Here is a 19,438-nt window from a genome sequence, read left to right as displayed (position 1 = left end):
AGTATTTACGAGTATGGCCGCAGTATGTGGGATGCATTTGCCATCGCTTAGCAAGGGCCCCAGTATTATTAGAATCAACCTTTACAGGCATGCGCTCGCTGGGTGATAGAGTTCAGGGAATGCAGCCAGAAAAACCAAGCAGGGGGATGGAGGAGAGGGAGGGAGGACTGACACACTAGAGACACAGTAATCTGAGTGAGAGAGAGTGAGCAGGGAGTAGAATGGAGGGAGAGAGAGATACAGAGAGAGAGAGAGAGAGTGGATGAGAGAGGAAGGAGCGGAAGAAGAAGTGAAGGAGGGAGAAAGAATGAGTGAGAGAGAGGGAGCGAGAGAGAGACGCAATGAGACACATTAGCTGGAAGCACTGTAACAAATACTTTATTCAAAGCCATTTAATTAGGTATTCATGATGTATCTGAATGGTGCATCAGTCACGCATGGTGTCAATCTGCTCCTTGATGCATTAATCAATAACCCCAACAGCTATGCAGAGCTCTCCTATTTGTATCAACACAGAGAGAGGGAATAAACAGACAGTAGTAGGGGAAGATGCTGCTGCTGCTGCTACAGTAGCCTAATACTGCAGGCCTATCCTTGAGGTTTTCGCCGTGGGAAACATGAGGTATACGATCAAGCCAGAAACCCACTACGAAGAGCAAACCGTTCCGTTAAAGTCATGAACAATAAAGATTTGTGTCTACTCTGCAAGTTCAGGGGTGCTTTATAGCTATTCATCACATTGTGAGCTCCGGAACGGGACGTTTAATAAATCCAGTAAACGCAGGTACCTAGTGACCCCCCAGGGGGCGCTCGTAACAACGCCGGTGGTTCTGGGTCCTCTTCAGTCAGCACTTCCTGTTTTCCAGCAGGCTGCCAGTTCTATTGCCAGTTACAATTTGACCCCCCGATGATAGACACAGGCCGATATTATCGACCCGCTCACAAGCTTTCATTCCAGCCACAGTGGTTCCAGATCAATAGTGCATCATCAGCTTCGGGCGCGGTCCAAACCGCTAACCCCAACCTGGCAACCCATGACTAGAGAAACTCTAGCTAACGTTGCTAATAGTCTCCCGTGGTGAGGAGTAACGGGCTGCGCTAGGTTATCTTAGCACACCGTTTGTGCTAAACTAACGTGCTATGCTAGATTAGATTAGCACACCGTTTGTGCTAAGCTAACGTGCTATGCTAGGTTAGCACATCGTTTGAGTGGGTTGGACTGGGGGTGCGGTCGGCCAGGGAATCCTTTTCAGACAGGCAGGAGGGGTCTTGTGGAAGACCCCTGATGGATGGTCAGCATTGAATGGGAAGCTGAGGTGATTCGGAAAGGTCAGCGAGTGAGAGAGGCTTTTGTTGTGTGTGTGTATGTGTGTTTGTGTGTCTGTGTGGCGTGCGTGCGTGTGTGCGCGTGTGTGTGTGTAAGGAACGAGGACTGTTTCAATCAGACGGAAACAGAAAGGTCTTTGTGGAGTTGTGAGACGTCCTCTGTGCCTCCTCTCCTACAAAGACACACGACCGCTTGTTCTCGCTTGAAAACGGGGAGAAAAAAAAGCTCTCGGTCATGAACCAGAACATGAAGGAGTGTATGGAGCAGATGCCGTGCTTCACAGCTGCACATCTGAGCATCTTCACTTTCACAAGTCACATGATGGGGGCCCGTATGACCGACATTCCCTCTGTTTAGAGGCTTCCATTCAGTAAAAAAAAAAGCACCTAGTCTGCTTTTCTAGGTCAACGCCGAGACTACAAACAGCATGCTTAATGACTGAGGAGGCTCAGCTGTGATTGGCCGATGGACCGGACTGTGGCGCTTCCCATTGGAGGGATCTTTTGAGTATATTTCTGTTCACGGGAGATATGGAGCACTGTGGTACATTGGGGGATTACTAGGTTAATGACGTGTGTGTGTGTAAGTGTGTTTGTGTGTCCGGGGGCGTGGGTAGGGGGTCCCTGAGGCTGGTGTAGGTCCTGGGGGATGTGGCAGAAATCTCCTAGATCCCGCTACCCATCTGTCACCACACACACACACACACACACACACACACACACACACACACACACACACACACACACACACACACACACACACACACACACACACACACACACACACACACACACACACACACACACACACACACACTCTCTTTCCAGAATAGCAGCCAATTGGCCATGAAAGCGGCGAGGAACTACAGCCCATAAAACAAAAACACACCAAACCAAACACACTTCAGCCAGACAAGGTTTAGCGACACGTCTCGCTGTGACCACAACCTGAGTCATCAACCAGAAGGTCAGGACGGAACAAGAGCACTGAAACACTCAATATACCTTCAAACACAGTGGTGAGATGAGCCAGCCGACGATGTCACTGTATTTTAGTTATAGTCACTGACGCTATAGGCTAGTATAGCCACAGATAAGGCCATTTTTGGATATGGGCTACTTCCTGGTTATGTGTCCCATAAGACTGTATATGGGATAGGCCTATATCCTGGATCAGGAGGCTCTGACTGTTTCCACCTCATTCTCCAGTCTGAGATCCTACGCAACAGCTGTCTCCTCCCCTGCATCATGGAGAGAGGAGAGGTGAGGGGAGGAGGAGAGGTAGAGGAGAGGGGAAGAGAGGAGGAGGAGGAAGGGGGGGGGAAAGGAGAGGAGAGGAGGAGGAGGGGGAGAGGAAGAGAGGGAGAGGGGAATAGAGGAGGAGGAGGAAGAGAGGAGAGGAGAGGAGGAGGGGGCAAAGAGAGGAGGAGAGAAGAGGGGAAGAGAGGAGGAGGAGAGGGGAAGAGAGGAGGAAGAGAAGAAGGAAAGAGTCAAGATGAGAGAGGGATGTTGATGACTCATCTTGCGTTGCTCCTTCACTGCGCTGCCTGCAATGCCTTGTGGGAAAGGACATATCCATATGAAAAGACCGTCGTCTCTTCCTGAAGGATCATGGGTGCCGGATTAAAATGGCAAGAGCTGCTGATTGGCTGAGAGAAGGTGAAAGGGGAGCGTGGGTTGGTTTGTTCTCCCTCTCTTAAACACACACACACACATTTCAATTCTCCATGTCCGCTGCGCAGGCATGATTTAGCGGTGAAGCAGATAGGGAATAAGACAACCATGGCCTTCTGTGTCCTGCCAACAGTTCCAATAGATACTTCCACCCAGGTGTTCCTCACAGGTGAACACACACACACACACACACACACACACAGATCATGTTAACTTCCCCAGAGAGACCTTCCTATTGCTTACTGGAACACAGAAACTGATCTGTGAAATGGAGGGGGAGATAGAGAGAGACAGACAGAGAGAGAGATACCGAGAGAGAGATAAGAGAGAGAAAGAGAGATAGAGAGAGATACTGTAGAGAGAGAGAGTGAGAGAGAGAGAGAGAGAAAGAGAGAGAGAGAGAGACAGCGTATGGCCGAGTCCAGCAGTCGTGAGGGGTTTCACTTTGCTGGAGGGGTCGATAAACACGGTAGGAGCAGCCAGAGAGAAGCAGCACAGGCCTCACTCAGCCTCACTCAGCCTCTCTCAGCCTCTCTCAGCCTCTCTCAGCGAGGGACAGGTGGGAGAGAGAGAGAGAGAGAGAGAGAGGGGAGGAGAGAGAGAGTTGGACGAGAGGGGGGGGCGTGCTGAGGGGAGTAAAGACAGATAAAGGAAGGATGGGAAAAGCAAGGACAAGGAGTGACATAAGCAGAGAGAGAGAGAGAGAGAGAGAGAGAGAGAGAGAGAGAGGGAAAGGGAACCAAGAAAAACGAAAGAGAGAGGACAGAGAGAGAGGAGTAGAGGGACAGACGGTGAAGGAGGAGAGGAAGCAGGCCTGATCAGTGTTGTTCACAGACCAGGCAGCAGAGAGGAACATGATCTCTGAAGAGAGCTGCTCTCAGGGCCCATGAGCTGCAGCAAACAACACGTTTATGATTCGAGTTCAAAGACGGCAATCATGTCTGTACACAACCACGGAAGTGGGGGTGCCCCGGTGGCTTGGGGCGCTTACCATATAAAGGCTAGTCCTTACCGCAGCGGCGTGGGTTCGAATCCGGCCCACGCCCTTTGCTGCATGTCTTCCCCTCTCTCTCTCTCTCCTACCTTTCCTGTCTGTCCTTCAACTGTCTATCCCATTAAAGCAGAAATGCTCTAAAAATATCTTTAAGAAGAAGAACCACGGAAGTACTGCAGACGTGAAATAAGTGTGTGTGTGTGTGTTCTCATCTAGGGCAGCGATGCAGGTGGATGTAATATCATCCCTTGCGTTGGTTTGCTTTAGTCGTCCCTTTTTTTCATCCATCTCCGTCGTCTTTCTTTTTCTCATATCGGTAATGCTAATCTAGGGGCGGCTGTAGCTCATGAGGTAGAGCGGGTCATTCAATGACCGCAGGGTCGGTGTTCACATGTCGGAGTGTCCTTGGGCAAGACACTGAACCCCAAACTGCTGCTCATGAGCAGGCTGGCGCCTTGATAGCTGCCACCACTGGTGTGTGAATGTGTGGGTGGATGAGACCATTGTAAAGCGCTTTGGATAAAAGCTCATTCAACTCTAAAATTGACCGCAATGTGCTGTGGTTTTTGGATAGGCTACACAATGAGCTGAGCCCAGCTCGTCTGATTGTGTGAATTTACATGTGTGATTAAGAGAAAAGAAGCAAACGCACACCATAGTCTCGGAGAGGTAGTAGTAACGGGTGAAATATATCGGATAAAGAAATGAAATCGCACACTCAAGCTCTCAAAACTGGGTGATTTAATCAAACAGACAACGCTGGAGCGTGCGGTTTCAATCATCCAATTTACATGTGTGAATAATTCCTTAGAATCAAATAGTAAAATACAAGATGGTTTAACCAGGATCTAGGATCTTCCCATGGAGAGAGAAGAGTTCCTATTGGATGGTTTTACCAGGATCTAGGATCTTCCCATGGAGAGAGAAGAGTTGCTATTGGATGGTTTAACCAGGATCTAGGATCTTCCCATGGAGAGAGAAGAGTTCCTATTGGATGGTTTACCAGGATCTAGGATCTTCCCATGGAGAGAGAAGAGTTCCTATTGGATGGTTTACCAGGATCTAGGATCTTCCCATGGAGAGAGAAGAGTTCCTATTGGATGCGAGTCTGAGGCTGTGTTACGAACTGCATTCTTCCATACTATATAGTATGCCAAAAAAGGATGTAGTATGCCACATGCAGTAATAATACCGGAAGTGTCCTACTACATCCCGTCGTATTTTGCAGTATGCAAGCCAGCAGATTTTTCTGGCTATTCTGACCCACAATCCATTGCAGAGCAGAAATTACGTCAAATGTGCAAGTCGTGACAGCTGTGGACGAATGTCGCTTCATGGACTGTGACGGATTTCAAGGCACAATGTTATGACAAAGTGGTATGTCCCAACTGCATACATACTTTGTGCAAAGTACGTACTTTCAAGGGGTAGCTGTAGTACGTACTGGTATTATACTGTAAAGTAGAAGTATGCAATTCAGAATGCAGCCTGAGAAAATTGGCTGTATTTCGCTTCTCCATGCTGTAAACTCCAGGGGCCATGCCGGAATATGTAAGGGCGTGATATTTAAACGCTGATCGTTTTCATCTGCCACATTCATCCGCCCGATCATTTGTACGATGGGATTGGTGACGATGGATACAAATATTTGATAAATCACTCGTGAACATTGTCGTACCATCAATTCTGCAATCGGATCTGCGCTCCATTAATAAACGAGGGGCAATCTTCCCTCCATTTTCTGAGGAGAGTTTCCGTCGCGGGGACATGTCTGCCTCCTGTATGGTAGCGGTGGGGTCGGAGGCAGAGCAGCCAGGGACGTTAGATTTACACTAGCTGACATTGTGATTCAGCTGGAGCCCCGCACCCCCCGGACCCAAGCTCACTCGGTAGCCACACACTGAGCACAGGCTGGCTGTCAGGCAGGAAACGGCAGCACAGTAGCTAGGCTAACTCTAAGCTAAAGGCATTTATAGCTACAGACGCTAACAGCTAGGGCTAAGCTAAAAGCGCTAGGCTAGGCTAGCACAGACACTTGGTTAGAACATGCCGCCAGCTGCGCCAGTGTTTTTCTGTCACAACTACGGTAGAGTCCTTCATCCTTAAGCCGCTAATACCACCCTTCAACACGGTGTTGTCCCTGTCAATGTGCAGAAGCGACACCGTAGTCCATCTGGGCCAAAGTACTGTCTCTCAATCTCTTCTACATCAAAGTGTTGTCAAAAGCCAAGCATTGTTGGTACCGTAGGGGCTGGGGTAGGTCTCTGTTTATGTAAACTATCTCTGCTATTCCCAGCATGTAATGGGCTTTGTGTTTTACAAGTGGCTGCTACAGGATACTGGAGGATAGTTGTGAAATGGACCTGTAATAAAAATGGCATAGCAATCCTGGGAAAGGTCACAGTGTGCAGACAAATATGGCAATTTAAATACAGTAAGAGCACAAGTATGCTCCAAAACACACACACACACACACACAGATGCAGGCATCCAATACACACACACACAAACACACACACATTCCTCCTCCTCTCGTGTGTTGCTGTGCAGACTAGTGCTCAAAGCAGTGCAGCAACATTTTTACCCAGAATGCCACTCGGCGGCAGCTCTACTCATGTTTAATGAGCTAAGCTGACGGCCTCCAATGAAAGTTTGATGAAGCCCCAGATATAGTGTGCACGCGCACACACACACACAGACAGACAACTTAAAAAAAAAAGTATGTTTAAATAATGATTAAGACTCACACTTCTATAATGGTATTGTTCAACCACTCCCACCAGCTAAGCTCCTCTAATCCCCAACTTCCACCAGGCTCCCTTCTCAATCACTGACTCCCTCTGACACACCAACACCCAAACTATTCTGAGGGCCTGAAATAACCCTGTACCGAAATACTTTGAGGGTCTATTTTAAACCAATATGCCACAATAAGATAATATGGGGATTCTGCTTGGTTAAACTGCATTGTCCTGAGGGGCACTAAACAAACATAACATGTTTGATATGTTGTGTGTGTGTGTGTGTGTGTGTGTGTGTGTGTGTGGTTGGGGGGCAATATTTCCAGCTGAGAGTTAAATCAGCTTGAAATAATCTGATGACAGTTTTCCTGAAATACACGCACATATGCACATGAATGCACACTAGCCCCTAGCCCCACAGATCCCACTAACAAGAGAGTGGGCTGAAGAATTTCCCTGCTACATTTCTGCACTGAGCCAGTGTGTGACTTAGTTAGCATGCTGATGTTACAGTCAAGAGATGTGACGTGTTACCCAACTGCATCGGTGTCTAGTGTGACGTGTGACACACTCCTTGGAAATAGGAATGCCTCTTAGCGTACCGGTGTTGCTCTCAAAACGAGAACGGCGGGCGAACCGGGCGTTGAGGTGCTTTTGCTAGCCGCGCACGTTCACGCCACTCTTCGAACGCGAGCGGAGTTGCCGTGCGTCGTACACGACATGTCGACGCGCAAAATGGCGGATCCGATGGAACAGAAACACGTACAGCGACCGGGCGAGCGGAGCGGCTGGTCCCCCCCCCGGGCCGAACCGGCGCGAGTCCAAATATGGCCGCTCCGGCCGTCCCCCGCCGCTCCTGCCATTGTGGTCGTCGACCCGGTGGAGTTTTTAGCGCGAGCTCTTGGGTTTGCTCGTCTTGTCACCTGCGCTCCGCCCCCCGAGCAAAGCGGCGCTCCTGAGGCCGTGGTGCCGGCCTTTCTAATACCAGGCCGTCCTTCACCGTCCCGGTCAGAGATTGATTTCGTCCTCTGCTCGGTGGCCGACCAGCTCAGTGGCTCGGCTCAGATTGGGAGGTTGGGGGTTCGATCCCCGGCTGAGTTATACCAAAGACTATAAAAAGTGGTACCCAATGCCCTCCGCATCAAGGGTTGGATTGGGGGTCAGTCCCGGCGACATACAGTCCTAGCGTCATGTCCAGGGGGTGGACTTGGACAGCAAGCTGCCTCACGCTAAGGAATCAGGAGATGGGCTCCTGCCCTATGGGCCACTGGGCTTGAGAGTCATTGGTCCTCAAGGCGACTTACTGACTTAGACAGAAAGGCGAGGGGGAATAAAGGTGCAACGATCTCAACTTGAACAGGCTGTGTGAAAGGGCGAGTGAAAGTGGGTGAAATGAGCTTGATTTCACACATCAGGGAAAATCATAGTGGGCCTCTGAAAGTTGTTTGGGTCACTCTACACCCAACCCTGCCACACACACATGCACGCACGCACACACACACACGCACGCGCACACACAAACACGCGTACACAAACACACACACACACTCACACGCACACACAAAGGTTATAGCTACCATGGTGAACCATCGAGAGTCGGGTAGCGTGGCTTGGGGACAGGGAATGTTGCGACCCTGAAAGGGATCCCGGAATAAATAAACACACACACACACACAGTCTGTTTTCAGTCATGTTTTTTGTCCTTAACACAAAAAACATGAGCTCAGTAGAGCATAGTACAGCACATATACTGTAGAAAACACAAGGGAAAAACATGGTGAAGGAAGAGAAAGAAATTGAAAAGAAAAGAAAGAGAGAGAGAGGAAGAGAGAAACAGAGAGAGAGAGAGACCAGGAGACAATACACTGGGGGTTACTGCAAGGCCCCACAGTAATAAAACATGGTTGAAGAGTACGGTGCAATTTCCCCATGACAACCCCCCTGGCCTGGCCATCCAGGGCGCCGGCGTGTACGTTACCGGACCGGCGTGTACGTTACCGGACCGGCGTGGGCGTTACGGGACCGGTGTGGGCGTTACCGGACCGGTGTGGGCGTTACCAGAGCTCGGCCCCACCGCCAGGCAGCACCGCTCTTCATCCCACGCGCACCATAACAGAGGGGAAAATGGCCGTCGCAGTTCAAGACGTTGCTGGCGTCCGCTGCCGAAGATGTACCAGGCGTCGGCGTGGAACTGTTGCCTGCGCACACAAGCCAGGCTGACCTGATTTTCGCGGTGCTGCGTGTTTGACCTCTCTCTCAGTCAGAAGAAGCCACGCTTGTGTGCGTGTGTCTAAATGAGACCGGTTATCCTCAAACACCCTCTGTGAGCACGCAAACGCATTCGTTAAACACACGCCGACTTCCTCCTCATTGGTCATTTCACCCAAGAGCCTCCGTAGCGCAGAACAGCCCAATATGGTTAATAGTCCAGTCATGGACCAGTCATGGTCCAGTCGGCCACCTTGCATGGTCGCTCACTGGTGACGGACAGGGTTCAGACAAGTTCAAGTGAACCTCCTACGGACTGTGTGTGTGTGTGTGTGTGTGTATGTGTGTGTTGGGGGGGGGGGGCGTATCCCCAGGGGGCAAATACAGAAGTCTGGGGTTCTGAACTGCTTTGGCTCTAATGTTGTTAGACCAAATCAGGACCAACCGCAACATTTGACCCTAAACCACAAACCTGCCTGAGTCCCTCCATCACGTCGCCTCCCTCCCAAACTCAGACTGACAGCCCTAGTTTCCACTAGCCCCCCAGACCCCTCACCAACCCACACACAGTCCCACACACACACACACACACACACACACACAGGACCGTCCTGACTGACTAACCCACCCACCTACTGTACCCACGGGTTCTGACTAAGCTTCAAAGCCAAAAACCCAACGATGAGAGAAACCCCCTCTGTCTCTCTCCACCTCACTCCAAAACACCATGGAGCTTTCGCCTCTCCTCTCCTCCCCTTTCCACTCCTCTCCTCCCTCAAAAACTTAGCATACATACCATGGGCTCCCATAAAAAAAGCCACACAGTAACAGCCCAATGTGGCCGGTATATACTTTAAAAACAACAACCGTTCGGACTGAACTAAAGTTGCCTGGGAATCGTAGCCCGACCAACCAAATGAGAAAGGATTGTGGCGGGCACAAATTTATGGCTCGCCATAAATTGGGCGGTTAATGTTTGGGGTTTCTCTTCAAACGCCAAGCGTAAGGGAAAACAACAGAGTTGCCAAGACCAGCGATGTTTGTGCGAGAGTGAGCCAACGTTTACAGTGCCTGACACCGTTTTGAACAACATTTCTGTTCCATCGTTTGAATGTGCGCCTGCTTCACATCGAGTCTGCGTTGTTGGAAAAGCGAACGTCTCCTGAACAGGAGAAAATCCGGAGAAATGACGCCTTCCGCACAATCACAAATGCTCTCAAGACACTCGTTCAACTGTACTGCCCGTCATTGGCGGTAATGCTCGTCTCCAGCAGCCCGGACCTCGTGCGGCAGGGTTTGTGTGCCCAAAACAGGAGCTCTCTCTCTGTTCTCAGGGTAGGGGGGGGGGGTCGAGCGCCGGGTCTAGGACAAGCAGGTCATTGGATCGCCGCCTGGTCTAGAACAAGCAGGTCGTTGGATCGTCGCCTGGTCTAGAGCAAGCAGGTCGTTGGATCGCCGCCTGGTCTAGAACAAGCAGGTCGTTGGATCGCCGCCTGGTCTAGAACAAGCAGGTCGTTGGATCGCCGCCTGGTCTGGAACAAGCAGGTCGTTGGATCACCGCCTGGTCTAGAACAAGCAGGTCGTTGGATCACCGCCTGCTCTAGAACAAGCAGGTCATTGGATCGCCGCCTGGGTGGTCTCGGCCGTGTGGGCGTCCTCCTCCGCCTCTCCCCATCCGCTCACCCGTCCTTGGGGGCTCCAGCGCGGGTACTTCTCGCACGGATACCCGGTCATTAAGGTCCTTCGTACCTCCCCGTAAGTGACCCCTGTGTGTGCCCATAAAACCCAGCTGCAATAAGGGGACCGGAGGGTGGCCCCTGAGGCCCCTGATATAGAGACCTCCTCCTCCTCCTCCTCTAACACTTAGCCTGAGGCACAACAGGGCAGCCACTGTTAACTAGCTACCACTCGCTGCCTGGACAAAGCACAGTCTGTACGGCTGCAGACTGACCCCAGGAACCCCCCCCCCACCCCACCCACATCACCACCACCACCACCATGCATGGACTAAACCAGAGCAAAACACCCCCCTGGGCAGGTCGGATTAGGTTGCTCCGGAGCGAGGCCGCAGTAGGATCGAGCTATTGGGGACCCAAAAAACAGGGGGCTCATTTGTACCCGTTTATTACCGTCTAGAAATGTAAGTGAATCCGAGAAGGCTGCAGCGCATTGCAGACCGCCGTCGTCATGAACCGCTTGTGAAAGTAATTGCTCCCCCAACAAGCGTGCTATTGACGATCCGGCAGGGAGACGGTCGGCCGTGGGCGGGAGGCTGAATCGATAAACGGACGTGACAGGAAAAGGGAACCCCTGTTCCCCCACGACCACGTGAACGGGGACAGAGCCTGAGGCCTGGACGAGCGCTGAGGATTAAATAAAACCAATACGTAGCACATCGCTGCATCTGAAACGTTGGATTACTTTTCCGCAATCTGGAACATGGTACACACACACGTACACACACACACACAGCCTGGCTGAGAGAGGGATGTCAGGACTATAGGAGCCACGGTGTTCAGGTTCAACATGGCGCCTGGCCGGCGGTTTTAACAGAACTAACACTCTGCTCTCCCCATCCATCCCAACCCTTCCCTATTTGGATTATCTCCAACACGGGGATTTTCCTAAGCATTCCCGCTACATCCGTGACATGGTCACGGTCTTCGACGGAAGGATGGCGTCTTGGCGAGCTTGGCCTCGTTAACCGCATCTGAGCGTCGTATTTAACTCACCAGGGACGTGGGATTGGATCTGCGCGTGTCAAGCAGGTTCAGGGTTCAGAAACCCCGCGTGGACAAGCCCTCCAACAAAATGGAGACTTGACTATAGACTTGTGTTTCTTGTCCAGTCCAGATGAGGTTTTTGCCCAATACCTTCTCACATACAATATCCCCAGAAACCCCTTCTCCTGGCACATAGACCTAAAACTGGGTTTTAAAGCAGTATATAAAAAAAAAGCTCCTTTATTGTACACCAATTAATCATTCATCCAAAGCCTTATTCACTCATTAACTCTGGTGAGATACAGTTAATGTAGTGACATATTAATCTGCCTTCTTGTTCAATGATTTTTTCATCATCATTGTTATCTTTCAGCAACGCAAAAACAAAACAACGTATCGTGGAGTAACGTGACGTGGGTTTGCATGACTGGTGCCGTGCGTGCACGCACACACACACAGGATGACTGTGTCAGGTTCTTCCCCTTTTTCACACACAGCGATGGAGTCATTGATCTGGAACCTGGGCCTTCCTCTGGGCTATCACACACTGTCCATACCCAGAGAGAGAGAGAGAGAGAGAGAGAGAGAGAGAGAGAGAGAGAGAGAGAGAGAGAGAAAGAGATAGAGAGAGAGAAAGAGATAGAGAGAGAAAGAGAGATAGAGAGAGAGAGAGAGAGGGGGAGAGAGATAGAGAGAGAGAGAAAGAGAGAGATAGAGAGAGAGAGAGAGATAGAGAGAGAGATAGAGATAGAGAGAGAGAGAGAGAGAGAGAAGAGGGAGGGGGAGTTAGATAGCAACAAGACAAGGTTAGTAAATGACCCGACGAAGAGCAGAGGCTGTAACAATGCAATTTCCTCTTGGGGATCAATAGAGGATCAATCAAGTCTCACTCTGTCTATGTGTCTGTCTGTCTATGTGTCTGTCTGTCTATGTGTCTGTCTGTCTGTCTGTCTGTGGGGAGAGGGGGAGGAAGAAGGGGTTTGGTAGCTTCAAAGAGAGATATGGTGTCGATCAAAGCCCTGAGTTATGAAAAGCACATAAGTGAAGAGGGATGAAGGGTGCAGCTATCCTCCCCCCTCCCTCTCTCCCTCCCTCCCTCCCTCTCTCCCCCCCCCCTCCTCCCTCTCTCCCTCCCTCCCTCTCTTCTGTCGTTGGGCCTCTTATCCATGGCCACAGCAGCCCGTCATGACGTAACACCAAGCAATCGCAGCTGCTCCTCTCATTCGGTTATGAGCAACAAATCCTACTGCAAAACACCCGCGACTAATTTCACTGTGCCTGTGTGTATGTGTGTGCCTGTGTGTGTGTGTGCCCGTGTGTGTGTGTGCCCGTGTGTGTGTGTGTGTGCCCGTGTGTCAGTATGACTGGTCAAGTTCTGCTAACAAGGTCTGTTCTACTGAACAGTAATTAAAGCATGCTCGCGCACACAAGCATACACACACACACGCGCGCACACACACACACGCACACACACACAGGGTAGATCACACAAATGTACGCAGCAATGCCTGGTCGAGCATTAGCATGCAGGTGTACGTGCAAACGCTGAAATGAGAACACACACACACACCTGGCGCACGTATACACATACTGAACACACACACACACTTTGGGCAAGAGAGGGGGGTCTATTTTTGTGTCCGCCTCCTGTTTCGTTCGGCGACCGCTGCGACGCCACCTCACGCGGAGGGTGTGTGATGAGAGCACGTCCCCGCCGCGTTAGGGCGCCGACATCAAAAGATCCGCTTCGTCCAATCAGCTCGGCTCGCCCGGGGGGGGTAAGTAAGAACAAGAGGATGAGGGGGGGTGGAGAGAAAGATGAATAAGAAGGAAAGACAAGAGTATAAAGAAGATGCGAGAGAGAGAGAGAGAGAGAGAGAGAGAGAGAGAGAGAGAGAGAGAGAGAGAGAGAGAGAGAGAGGGAGAGAGAGGAAGCCCATCTTCCTGCGACCTACTTCCCGAGCCGGCCGGCGGTGACAGATCTCTCGGTGTCAGCGTGAGGACGTCCCCTCCACAGAGGGCTTGACCACAGACCTGGTCATCGCCCCGGAACACGCCGAGATGGGCCCTCCTCTCACTCCTCCCGAGGTCTGCTCTCTCAACTGTGACTCCGTTCTCTCCCGAGAGGGTACTTGTCTCTCCTCTGACTGTCACACATTCAACCCCCCCCCACCCCCTACCCCCCCCCACACACACACACACATCAAAGTCAAAATAAATAAGCTCTCCAGAGACAGTGATGGCAGAGACCATTTTTCCCCCCATTTTGGGGGTGTTAGGGGTTAGTCGGGGGGAACGGGGGTTTTTACCGACCAGAAGGGGCCGGTCGGTCAGCGCTGGTGTAACCGGACCTCAGCGAGGGATCTGTTGCCATGCAGGAGGAGGGGTCTGGGGGTTGCTACGCAGAAGAGCCAGGCAGCCGAGATGCTAATTTGCTAATGTTTGCGAGGGGGGGGGGGGGGGCGTGCTAAACTATGACCAGCGTCTCTGTCTCCACTGTAGCCTGGCAGTCTGAGAGAAAAAGAGATGGAGAAGGAAACAGAGGCAGACAAAGAGATAGAGAGAAAGAGAGAGATAGAGAGAGAGATAGAGAGAGAGAGATAGATAGAGAGATAGAGAGAAAGAGAGAAAAAGAGAGAGAGAGATAGAGAGAGAGATAGATAGAGAGAGATAGAGAGAAAGAGAGAGAGAGAGATGGAGAAAGAGAAACAAGAGCAAGGGAGAGATAGAAAGAGAGATAGAAAGAGAGACAGAGAGATGGAGAAAGAAACAAACAAGAAAGAGAGAGATGGAGAAACCCATAGGAGCAAAGAGGCAGTGAGAGAGAGAGAGAGAACATAGGAAGAGAGAGAGAGAGAGAACATAGGAAGAGAGAGAGAGAGAGAGAGATTAAGTGAGGGGAGGGGAATGTGGAAAAACCCGGCGCGGCAGGGCATGCCTTAAATAGCTCCATGGACGCTTTGAGATAACATGACACAAGAAAGCCACAGCAGCCCGGAGGCGTCTGCTGTAGCACAATGCACACGCAGTAGAAGCATAACGCTGAGTGGACATCGGCGTATCTCGCCATCTTAGTCATACCGAGAGGGGTCACGTGTGTCTGGAGGCGAAGCTCGCGCTTCCGTGACACAGGAAGCCGGGCGTGGGCGGGCGGGCGGACGGACGGGATGTCGGTCCCCAGATCTGGCGCTCGCCCAAATACCTCTAACCCCCACACTTCCCGCCCTCTTCCACCGGGGTCGCGCGAATCACTGACGTATCGACAGCCGTTACCTATCCAGTCGTTATAGCGATTGGGGGGGGGGGGGGGGATTCCGTACAAACTGGGCTCGGATGGCGTTTTGCACGATTCGTTTTCCAGTCACAGGCTCCGTATCCCCCTGTGGGATCTCCTCGCCTTCAAAATGCCTCCATCCGAGGAAATACGAGGTAAACAAAGCTACAATCATCCTTCTATTCACTCCGGGAGGTAAACACGACGACGCGTCCGCGATTTCCAGCCTGGCGCGGGAAAACCTCTGTTGTTTTCAAAAGAGCGTTGACAGGCTTTCAGGTGGGGGAGGGGGGAGGGGTACGGTGATCATGCGCTCCGTCTCATTTGGCTAATCTGTTTACGGACCCCTTCTATTCTCCCGGATGAAACCCGACACCGCGGCTCAGCCAGCTTTAGCCGCGCGCTAATTAATCGCCGCCGCCAAAGCCTCTTAATCAAGCCCAAACCGCCGCAAGCAAGCAAGCGCCTCCGGGGAGCAGAACGGCGACCCGCTTCGACCGCTGGGGGAGGTGGGGGGGTTTCGGTCCCGGGGGGACGGGTGCTGGGTCCTTATCTTCGTATCGATAGCGTTGCAGCTGCTCTCCAGCTGACCCTGTATTGTCAACGGGCCGTTCTGGCGAATTGAGGCCGTTTTGTCAGCCTAATCCTGTCTGGCACACTGTCCTGCTTTCTGAGAGGATATGGGCCTCGCAGACTCTCTCTCTCTCTCTCTCTCTCTCTCTCCTCTCTCTCTCTATCTCACCTCTCTCTCTCCCTCTCCCACTCCCTCTCTCTCTCCCCCTCTTTCTCGACCTCTCATAGACATCCTCTTCCTGGCCGTCACTCTGTCTGTAAATTAGGATGTGGGCTTCGCCTCTGCCACTCGATAGATTTGATTTTTCCTCCCTCTTACTGTGCGTTGTGCCCCCCCCCCCCCCCCCCCCCTTCTCTCTCTGGTCAGACTCATCTCTGGAAGGACAAACCGGGTCTGTGTGTTTGGAACAGAGCAACCAGCAGTAAGGAGGGGGCAGAGATATGATACCCTATCCACAGGGAGGGAACCAGCAGGCACACCAAGAGCCAGGGGAATAGAGAGAGAGAGAGAGAGAGAAAGAGAGAGAGAGAGACGGAGAGAGAGGGAGACAGAGAGAGAGACAGACAGAGAGAGAGAGGGAGACAGAGAGAGAGACAGAGAGAGAGGCAGAGAGAGAGAGAAAGAGAGAGAGAGAGAGGGAGAGGGAGAGGGAGAGGGAGAGGGAGAGGGAGAGAGACAGAGACAGAGAGAGAGAGAGAGAGAGAGAGAGAGAGAGAGAGAGAGGGGAGGGAGGGATGAAAGGGATAGGGAGAAAGAGAGAGAGGAGAATAAAGGAGAGAGAGAGAGAACTACAGAATATAGATTCAAACCAAGCAAAGCCTCTTAGGCCGATGCCCAGACGTGGAGCCCGGTTGAAAATAGAATAACGATGTTGAGTCCCAGTCGGGTCGATATAAGGAGAGAAAGACACAGTATCTCACAACCGCGGCTAGAAACACGGCCGACGCCTGCACCAATATCACTTCTCAAAAACAACAAACAGAGTAAGCCAAGCAACCGGATTCCTTGTCGTCCTGCTGTGCTGTAGAAAACGAGAGAAAAGAGAGAGAAAAGAGAGAGAGAAAAGCTCTCTATCCAGGATCAGCAGCCTTGGTACCAGACCTGCTGAAGCACTCCACATTAAGAAGCTATTAAAAACTTGAAGAGGACGGCCTAAAAGTGGAGCATGGGCAAAAATATGGCAGTGAATCTGACCCAAATACGGCACGGAGAAACAGTCGGAAAAAAGGTGAATTCAAAAATAACTTTGCCATTAGCCTAGCCTGAGGAGGACAGCGAGCCTGGAGGAGAGGGGGACACAGAGACACAGGACACATCACCTTGACCGTCTAGACGCTCGGCACCGCGCCAGATGGCCATCAGCCTGCCGAGTCACAGATCCATCATCCAAATTATCTCATTTATGTAGTGTCATCCACATAACAATCATCCATTCAACCTCATCCGCGCTAAACGTAGCAAGCGCCACACCTGCTGAGCCTAGAAGCCGCTTAGCTCGACGTGAATTACAGGTTTACAATGGGGTTTAAAGAGCAGACTCAGCTGTGGGTTCTGTCCCCTGCAAGAGAGGTATACCACATGGCCACCATTACATACGGGTTAGGAAAGCCTATCTTAGAAATGTCTATAACGAAAAGGTATCGCACACCAAGCTACGCTTGTGAGGTTCTGATGGTCACTGGAACAACTGATCATAAGGAAGAAAGAAAAAAATGGTTGCATACTCTGGCTCCATATGCAGTTATTTTATCGTGACGTTTTGTCTTGTTGGCCTTCTTCCGAATCTCTGTCTGGCTCCTGGAGAAACCAGTTCAACATCAACAAAGGCAATAGCATACAGGTCTGCTTATTTCTGTGCACTTACGGGAGACAGACCTGAACTACAGAACAGGACTGTACAAACTGCATGTTTGTTTGATAAGATGGTAGAAATGTTTTGCTACGTTTTGCTGCGTTTATACAGTACCTTGTTGAGTTTGAAGAAATTACATGGATGTTTCTCGTTTCAAATTCGTCAAGTTTCCAAGTCAAGCGTTAGGCAACGTTAAAACACGCATTACAAATACGCTGTGTTCAATTCACCCTGACCAAACCTTGTTTGGGCGTGTGTGGAGATTCAGGGAGATCTTTACACACGCCGCGGGAACAACAATCTACGACGACGACACCATCCCTCATCCGTATCACACACCATTCCATCCATCATCCGTATCACACACCATTCCATCCCTCATCCGTATCACACACCATTCCATGTGTCAGATAAAGCCAAGAGATCTGTGTAGAGCATCTGCAGTGAGAATGCAAGTCAGCGAGCTCTGTGGGATTGACTCGGGTCCCAGTGGCATAGGCCTGTCAAAGGAGCAGCCAGGTGTGTGTTTGTGTGTGTGTGTGTGTCCGTGCGTGCGGTAGAGTAAGTGTATCAGTGCCATTATGCTCAACGTTTGGTGTTTGTTTGAATGTGCGTGTGTGTGAGTGGTCCGTGTGCGGTGCCATGGTGTTCAGTGTGCGGTTGCAGACTCACCCTCAGGGCCTCTATGACCAGGTCACGGGCCTCCAGCTCCCCCTCCATGATGCTCAGCAGGGTCAGCAGTTCTGGCTTGCTCAGATTATCCATGTTAAACTCACATTTCTGCAACACACACACACACACACATAGGTATGTTAATCTGAGACATACACATAGCCCTGGTCTTATGTACAAACTGAGCTGCTAAACAGACAGGAAACATATCTAAACACAGACGTGTGATACATTAGCAAACAGTAAACAAAAAAATAGGGTATTAAAATTGCTTCCCCATTTTACATGACATAGCATGTTGACGTCCTATTTAAGATGAAATCAACATGGGAATGAAACCCAACAATGTGTTAAAAACAGCCATCAAATATGACTTCTTGGGAACTGTAGTTACAATGAAATTGCACAACAAATACAATTCATTCTAAATGAGTCTCATTAAAAGTACCCTCCCCAAAATTAAGCTTCATATCTGGCTATACCTGGGGGGCCATTAAGGTCCAATTACATTAGAGCAGATCATTAAGCGCTGATATGGCGTCAGTAACAGCTGCAGGGCGATTGGGCAGAGGATGACAGTAACTGTGCGCAGACAGACCACTTTCTGCTGCATCGTAAATCAATTAAAAGCTTTTCCTCCCATGTCGGTAAAAAGAAAATAAAGATGTATGTTCCTCTCTGTTTACCGGCCCCAGCTGCCCCGTCTGGAGAGCCACACGACTGGTTCGACTACATTCCAAGATACTATGTGAAACTTTGACCTGCTTGTTTTGACCGAGTAAGAATGGTCCTGATTTACAGCTTGTATAGAAAAAGAGCAAAAGTGATTGAGTGAATTCAATCCAGAGGTGCATTATATGAAGGACAAACATTGAGATTAGAGATTAGAGAGATTAAGAGATAACATTGCACAGTGAGATTACAATATCCATCGAGAAAGTTATCGTACGGTGAGATTGATGACGGAGATGAAACATCTGGTGGGCGAAAATCTTTGAAGCCTTCGCGCACACATCCAAATTCATCTTTTTCAATTCCATTTGATTCCCCAGAGCCTTATTTATTCATTCATTCAACTAATAATCCAATAAATGGAGAATATTAGGAGGGAGAATGGCCTCCTTGCCTCTGGTCACAAGCGTTCTATACAGAGAACACATTTCTACCTGTACACTTGGGGTGGGGCATTCAATCAGTAAATCAGACATCTGATTTACATCTTACATTTGAACGTCTGCCAAGACTGTTCCATTTCATCATTGATCCACAGCCGCCATCAAAGACCTCTCTTAAATCCCAGACGATATACGACTTGGAGAGTGATGTATGTTGAGATTCAAGCAAGCTGCTTCAGGTCTTAAAGTGTCCCTTGCCCTTTACCCGGAGACAAGTGTCAACCG

At 50.4% G+C, this 19,438-nt stretch overlaps 1 protein-coding gene across 1 annotated transcript in view; it reads right to left on the bottom strand.

Moving 5' to 3' along the window:
* Window positions 1–19,438, bottom strand: part of cttnbp2 (cortactin binding protein 2) — a gene marked incomplete at its 3' end in the record, with an annotated part of 50,261 nt that overhangs the window by 28,181 nt on the left and 2,642 nt on the right. Inside the window, exon 2 of the mRNA XM_084450940.1 lies at window positions 18,039–18,146. Coding sequence (XP_084307066.1) covers window positions 18,039–18,146 — 108 coding nt within the window. The remainder of the gene's footprint in view (window positions 1–18,038; window positions 18,147–19,438) is intronic.

This window comes from Borostomias antarcticus (assembly GCF_949987555.1).
Source record: "Borostomias antarcticus genome assembly, chromosome: 16".
NCBI classification, from domain to species: Eukaryota; Metazoa; Chordata; class Actinopteri; order Stomiiformes; family Stomiidae; genus Borostomias; species Borostomias antarcticus.
This window is presented reverse-complemented; position numbering and strand designations above follow the sequence as displayed.